The sequence below is a fragment of the Sus scrofa genome, chromosome 9 (assembly GCF_054392235.1).
Source record: "Sus scrofa isolate SSC_HxYL_T2T_F1_AM1 chromosome 9, Sscrofa_HxYL_maternal_Yorkshire_Landrace_v2.0, whole genome shotgun sequence".
NCBI classification, from domain to species: Eukaryota; Metazoa; Chordata; class Mammalia; order Artiodactyla; family Suidae; genus Sus; species Sus scrofa.
The window spans coordinates 70,953,270-70,961,162 of NC_139391.1; the positions used below are offsets into that span (position 1 = coordinate 70,953,270).

Sequence of the window (7,893 nt, forward strand, 5' to 3'; positions counted from 1 at the left end):
GCGTGGGGGTGGGCGTGGGAGATACTGTGGATCTTAGCACACCATGAATGATGTTCTGTTCCAAGTCAAATGCAAGGAAATGTTTATTTTTCTGCAGCTTCCTTTTCCCCTCTTCCTGCTCTGCCCTGCGATTGTCTGCACGGGGCTTGCAGAGCAGGAGGGAAAGGGATAGGCTGACTCATGGTTTGTCCATGGGGAGAGGGGCATGGGCTGTGAACTGGCTTCCTGCATCCACCAGGCTGTGGGACCACGGGCCAAGAATCACTTTCTAGCCTGTGCAGGGCACTGAAAAACAGAGCCTGCCTCCTTGGCTGGAACTTGGCCCGGCAGCCTCCTCATTGGCCATCTCTTTGCAGTTTGGGATTTGACACTGGTCCAAATCTCTTTTCCAAAAAGTCCTTCGGGCCAAGTGACAAAGAAAAGTCCCTTCGGGGCAGAGACATCTCCTAAGAATAGTCTCGCTCCCGGAGACCCCAAACAGGGGAAGTCCCAAAGCTATTTTCATAATCCTGAGTCCTCCCTGCCTTTCCGCCCAGAGATCTCCAAGTCCCAGCAGCTGTACTAGCTGTACACGCAGCCAGGTCTCCAGAGGAAGTGCCCAGGCAGAACCTTCATCCCCTTCACACGAATCCATACTTGTCACAAAACGGCTGAAGGTCCAGTCCTGTCTCTCAGTAGGTGGCCATATGCTCCCTTTAAACATCAGTGTGGGGGCTTCCAGTCGCACCCACTACAGCCTCACACCCAAGGTGGCAGGTATCGGTGTGGTCCAGTCCAGCACTCAGCCTGGGGCCTTCAGTCAGGCTACCATTCAAGAAGATGTACTGGGGGAGTCCTAGGGGGCGTGGGATGGACTGGGAGTTTGGGATTCTAGATGCAAACTACTACATGTAGAATGGACAGATAATGAGGTCCTGCTGTACAGCACAGGGGACCATGTCCAGTCTCTTGCGACAGAATATGATGGAATATGACAAAATAATATGTATATACACGACTGGGTCACTTTGCTCTACGGCAAAAATTAGCATGACATTATAAGTCAACTATACCTCAATACAAATAAATATTTTTAAGAAGAAATATTTGGAGTTCCCATCATGACTCAGTGGTCAACGAATCTGACTAGGAACCGTGAGGTTGAGGGTTCGATCCTTGGCCTTGCTCAGTGGGTTAAGGATCTGGCATTGCTGTGACTGTGGTGTAGGCCAGAGGCTACAGCTCTGATTCGACCCCTAGCCTGGGAACCTCCATATGCCGTGGGTGCAGCCCTAAAAACAAAAGACAAAAAAAAAAAAAAAAAATTGCTGAGTAATAAGTAATACTCAATGAGTTCCCTATTCACAGGAGACAAAAAGAAATATGGATTCCCCAAGCCCTAGACACTAGTCTCAACCTACTGCCCCCACTAAGAGTTTGCCAGAACTAGTAGGTCGGCCTTTCTTGGAGCCATTGACCGGCAGAGACACAAAAAGCCTGGGTAACTCTGGGAATGCATCAGGGCCACAACTCATCAGAGCTGCTGAAACATGCTACCTGTTTTCTTCTCTTGTAGCCCCTCCCCAGGACAAACCACTTGGAATGGAAAGCCTGGAGCGCTACCAGAGGTAAAACTAGGTGAAAGAGGCAGGCGAAGACTTCTGGCCCCTCGAACAAAGGGCTGAAGAAGGCTGGGGTAGCAGCAGAGGCAACCTCTCAATGCCTCGGTTCTGATCTTCACTGACACTTGGTTGGGTAGAAGAAATTAAATTGAGTTCTGGTACCTGGGTCCTCCCTGGGCAAATCATTAGAAGCTGACCTGGCTATCCAAGCGACCACCCCCTTCCCTGGCTCAGACTTTTGGTAAGAGCGGGCCGGGATACCCACCGGGAGGGAAGAACATGGCTAGATGCTTCCCTCCATTGGCTGCCTCCTGCATGGACCACACCCTGGGTTTGAAGATCACTCTTAGTTGAAGTTTGACAAAATAAGTTGAAATTATAAAGAGCTATCTGTAGATAAATTTTAAGTTAATCAAGACAAACCCGAAGTTATTCCCTGGCATGCTCAAAGGATTTGTGTGCTTTTACTTATTAATAGGCCAAAGTCCCTCCAATTCCTGCAGCTGCTATCAGGAGTTCATCTATAATCTAAAACATGGGCAGGAAAAGTTGCATCTTGCTACCTTTGTGACATTAATTTGGTGGTATGCTGGGCTAGTGCATTCCAGCTTATAAAAGCCAATTGTTACACTTGCATTTTGAGAGCTGGTTGTTAGACACAGCCGTTATTTAACATTAAATCCTAGAAATGATTATCTTCGTTTTTAGTGGAATTTAACTACAACTCCTCAAAACTCACCACTCCCTAATTGTTTTTAAACCTATGCTCTTGAGGGTATGTGTTGTATCTGCAGGGTAGACATAAACCATGTAAAGGTGGGCTTCTGTGTGTGTCTTTCCAACTCCACTTTCAGCGTTGTTAGCGGCTTGAGATCAGCCATGGTGGGGGTATTTACACCATAGAAATTGGCAAAAGCTATAACCAGTGGCTCTATTGTCCCCCTGGAGAGCCATTTGATAAAGATACACCAGCATACCACTGCTAGCTATTCATGCTAATGGGTCCAGAAGATGCCTGGGAGGATGGAATGGATGTTCGGCTTTCCTTACTGCCTATGTAAAAGGTATAGAAATAGCATGATGACTTTCTCAAAGATATCTTACTTTACATCTTCTATGGGGCGGGGGGAACTATTTATATATTCCATGTCAAAGTTCTTTATAACACAAAGCTGGACTACTGAACAATTCAGGCTGTGCGGTATACTGAAAGCTATGTCTGTCCAGGAGTGTCACTTTCTGTCCAGGTCAGATCTGGCAGTAAGACGGAGAGAGCAGGCAAACTCAGCAGCTTGGCGGGGTAAGAGTGCCGAGACTCCTGTAAGTAGTGAAACGGCTGTTGACAGCAGCTTGTGTATTCGTTTACCTGCACTTTGTGTAAATACATGTATAAATATCCAAAACAAGTGGACCATGGTTCTCAGTAGCCTGTCCAAATGGTGTGTTTCACAGGCCCCGTACTAAAAGGTTTATCCTGGAACTGCAGGCATCGTCTTATAAGCCAGCTCCACCTGCCATCGTCATGGTACAGAGACGAGACTGGCCCTAGAGAGATCTGGTTCAAGCAACTTTTAGTTGTGTGGCCCTGGACAGATCACTGAGGCTCTTCCAGCCTTGCTTCTTTTTGTTTTTAATCTGTAAAGAGACATTTCTAAAAGAAACTTGCCCTACCTCAAAGGAATTCTGAAAGAATTAAGTGACTTTGTGTAAAGGGATTATTATATGCCTGACATAGAAATTTGCTTAACAACTGCTAGCCATTTTTATAACATCCCCATAGCAGCTTGGAGATCGTTCATATGTTTGGTACGTATTTATTGTAAATCCAACAGATCCAAATGCTTTTGAAAGCTGGTGGTCTAGGCAGCTTGGCGCGGTAAGAGTGCTGAGTTTTAACTATGTCTGTAAATACCTAAAAGTATTAGATGGCCGCCAAAATTACATGTGCATTCTAACCATAGCGAGTAACTAACCTGGGGGAATAGAAAGCAACTATATTTTTCTTGTGGTTTTTCAAGAAAACATCCTTTTTATACAGTTAGAAGAATCAATGGCTCTATCTAAGGCGGTCATGATTAATTTGTGACTATAGAAAACAAGATGGAAACAGATCTAAGAGTACCTTTCCTAAAATAAAATATTTTAAATTGAATAAGCGTGTTCTCCATTCTAAAGGACACGGAACCTTTTATATAAGCTCAGAAACAAATGACCAGGTGTTCCCTGAATACAGACCATTCTCATCCTATAGCTTCATGTGGCTGATGTTTTAGAAGAAACAAAACTCCCAGAGATGATTGAGAACCACTCTTCCCTCTTACATATAATCAAAATAAGGGAAGGCAGCTAGGTTTTACACCAGGCTTCAATAGCAGTTACACAGCAAGGAGGGCTTTTTTCCTGATCTCCTTCTTGGAGTCGCCCTGTTCCCAGATTTCCCTAGGAAATCAGCACACCTGATTCACAAAAGGAAGACACAGTGACCTAGAAATCTTTTAGAAAATTCATTTTTTTTACAACAATTTTCATTTTTTCCATTATAGCTGGTTTACAGTGTTCTCTCAATTTGCTACTGAACACAGGTGACCCAGTTACACATACACACTCTTTTTTCTCACATTATCATGCTCCATCATAAGTGACTAGACATAGTTCCCAGTGCTATATGGCAGGATCTCATTGCTTATCCATTCCAAAGGCAATAGTTTGCATCTATTAACCCCAAATTCCCAATCCATCCCACTCCCTCCCCCTTGGCAACCACAAGTCTGTTCTCCATGTCCATGATTCTTTTCTGTGGAAAGGTTCATTTGTGCCATATATTAGATTCCAGATATAAGTGATATCATATGGTATTTGTCTTTCTTTCTGACTTACTTCACTCAGTATGAGAGACTCTAGTTGCATCCATGTTGCTGCAAATGGCATTTTGTTCTTTTTTATGGCTGAGTAGTATTCTACTGTGCGTATATATACCACATCTTCCTAATCCAATCATCTGTCGATGGACATTTGGGTTGTTTCCATGTCTTGGCTGTTGTGAATAGTGCTGCAATGAACATGTGGGTGCATGTGTCTTTTTCAAGGAAAGTTTTGTCTGGATATATATATGCCCAAGAGTGGGATTGCTGTGTCATATAATAGTTCTATATATAATTTTCTAAGGCACCTCCATACTGTTTTCCATAGTGATTGTACAAATTTACATTCCCAACAGTGCATTTATTCATTTAAAAAACTTACTGACCACCTGCTGGGTTTAAGGTGCCGATCTAGGGGAAGATACAGCAGAGAATGGGATAGAAGTCCCAGCCTCACAAAGACAGGAAACAGGTAACATGTCACAGGGTGAGTGAGAAGAGTAACGTAAGGAAAGTTCAAAGCAGGAAAGGGGGCTTGGGAAGAGGGATGTCAAGAGATGCTCTGAAAGGCCTTTCTAAAGATGTACCCTTTGTGCAGAAACTGAAATGAGAGGCGAGACCTATCATCCTTGACCTCCAGTCAGCACCTACCGCAACACCCAAGGAGATCCTCTCAGGCAGGGGACACAAGTGAGAGGGCCTTTCGCTGAATATGCTTATGGTATCTGAGGAACAGTGAGCAGGCTGGTGTGGCTAAGTGCAGTCAGGAAGGGGAAGGGTGGCAGGAAATAGGTTGGAGTGGCAGCTGGGGGCAGATCATATCAGCCATGGTAGGAATATGGATTTTTTTTTGTTATGGGAGGTTGTTGGGAGAGTTGTGGGCAAGCAAGGGACACAAGCTGCTTTACAAGTAATACTTTGGTGGTTGTGTGAAGAAGAGACTAGGGGGGTGGGGTCAAAGATGAAACCAGGGACACCAGAAAGGGTACAGTTGCAATAAACTAAGAGATGATGGTGGCTTGGACAACGTTGATAAAATCAGTAGTGAAAGTGGGTTAAAGTATATTTGGAAGTCAAAAGTGACAATTTGCTGATAGATTAGGTGTAGGACATGAGATGGGCCTCAAGGATAACCCCAAGGCATTTGACTTGGGTAATGGGTATGTGATAAGGTCATTTAACACTGGACGGCAGAGGTCACTCAAAAGTTGTCTCAGGACATGTTCATTTTACGATACTCTCTTGGCTGTCAGGAAGGCTGATAGAGGGAGTTCTCTTTGTGGTACAGCAGGTTAAGGATCCAGTTTGTCACTGCAGTGGCTTGGGTTGGTGCTGTGGCGCAGGTTTGATCCCTGGCCCAGGAACGTCTACATGCCACGGGCACAGCCAAGGAAGCAAAAAAAAAAAACGGCGGCTGATAGATATAACATCTAGAGCTTCAAAGAAGAGTCAAGCCTAAAGATACAAATTTCATGGTCACCTACTTTAGAGTGTTTAAAGCTGTGGGAATGAATGAGATGATCTAGGGAGCAACTGTAGAGAGAGACTGCAGATTGAACCTTGGGGTTCTGCAAGACTGCGAAAAAACAGGATCCAGCAGATCGAAAGAGAGAAGCACTCAGAGATGCGGGAGGAAGTTCAGGAGAGAATGTGGTTTCCTGGAAGGCACGTGAAGACTATCTTAAGAAGGAGGAAGTAATCAGCGCTACCACAAGGTCCCCTGTGGATGGAGCATCTGCCAATGAATGGGTTTGGCAATATGAAGGTGACCTTGACTGGAGAGGGGTTTCTATCAAAGGATGCTGAATTCAAAACACATGACACTCCTAAAAATCAATTTGATGTCCCAGCAACCTCCTTGACACCAATGCTTGCCACCTAACTTGCACACCTGTTAGAAGTGATTGTTCCTGGAGTTCCCTGGTGGCTCAGCAGGTTAAGGTATCCGGCATTGTCACTGCTGTGATGTGGGTGCAATCCCTGGCCAGGGAACTGAAGTTCTGTATGCTATGGATGCAGCCAAAAAAAAAAAAAAAAAAAGAAAAAGAAAAATTATTGTTCCTGTTTCATTCTTCAGTATATAATGTCCGCTTATTGTAGAGTTATTCCAAAGGAAGGCAACTTCATGGACTCCCTTCAGTTACGGGGTCTATCCAACAAGCACAGTGCTTTGCGGCGACAATGTGAAATCTTATAACCGTTAATGATTATCTCCTACCTAATAACGCCAGCCCTGGAAAACTACCCAATATTAGGAGTGAGTGTATCATGACATGCGTCTATGAAACACCAAGTAATTGCAAAATAGACATTATACTTCTCCAAAGAGGATGGGTCAATGGTCAGAGGTAAGAGGTGGATGAAACAGGCTTTGTAAACGAAAAGACTTAGAGCTTTTGATGGTCTAATACGTGTTCTGACTCTCCAGGAGGTAGAGACCCCATTTCCCAAACTTATTTGCCCTCATGGGACTACTGTTCTAGTTAATACCTTTAATTACATTGGTGTAGGAGAATCCTCACAAGTGGTAATCACCCAACCGTGCTGAGCATGGCCTTACCATCCAAAAGGGGCATCTCACCAGGGCGAGTAGACTGCTGCCCACCGCAGAACAGTCTACCACTCTAACTTATTTTCACCTAGATATGAAGCAGACCACGGATTTTGCCACTGTTTTTTTGTCTTTTAGGGCCAAACCTGTGGCATATGGAGGTTCCCAGGCTAGGGGTCTAATCAGAGCTGTAGCTGCCAGCCACAGCCACAGCCACATGAGATCCGAGCCTCGTCTGTGACCTACACCACAGCTCACAGCAACGCTGGATCTCTAACCCACTGAGCAAGGCCAGGGATCGAACACGCGTCCTCTGGATGCTAGTGGGGTTCATTCACCACTGAGCCATCATGGGAACTCTGGATTTTGCCACCTCTTAACCCAACTTGTCCCTGTGCATATTTTATCAGCCCAGTTCTGAAAAGGCCTACCTTTGCTAAGTGAGTTGAAGTCTCCAGTTTCTAATCTCAAAAAATACATGAAGAAACAGGGCCTGGAGCAGAAATAAGCCACGGTTGCTGCTTACAAAGGGCTGAAACAAAAGAATTAAAACTTTGAAGCCTTTATAAAAATGTAAATCAATTTTATAAGTAAAATAAAGATTTCACATGGCAAATCATTTTTCTAGCCAGTCAGTATTCTTTTAATTCCTTTTTATATCAACAATCACTTTACAATTTCCCCTTTTTAGTACCTACCTCAACCCAGGCTTGAAGTGTTTTAATGCAGGTGCCCATCAAACAGTTGAAGGCCAGGTTTTAATGACAACTTTTGGGAAAGCTGAACTTTCCTTACCCACACTTAGCATAGATGAAAATATAATACACAGAGACTACCCCAATGGATGTGGAAGGAGGGAAGTAATCAATGCAGAAAGTCA

At 44.4% G+C, this 7,893-nt stretch overlaps 1 protein-coding gene across 2 annotated transcripts in view; it reads left to right on the forward strand.

Moving 5' to 3' along the window:
* MFSD4A (major facilitator superfamily domain containing 4A) overlaps positions 1 to 3,753 on the forward strand; it is a 41,422-nt gene extending 37,669 nt beyond the window's left edge. For both annotated transcript variants that reach the window (XM_084976855.1, XM_003357394.5), the window contains one exon: positions 1,556 to 3,753. In XM_084976855.1, coding sequence (XP_084832981.1) covers positions 1,556 to 1,611 — 56 coding nt within the window. In that variant the 3' untranslated portion in view covers positions 1,612 to 3,753. The remainder of the gene's footprint in view (positions 1 to 1,555) is intronic.
* The last annotated feature ends 4,140 nt before the right edge of the window (positions 3,754 to 7,893 follow it).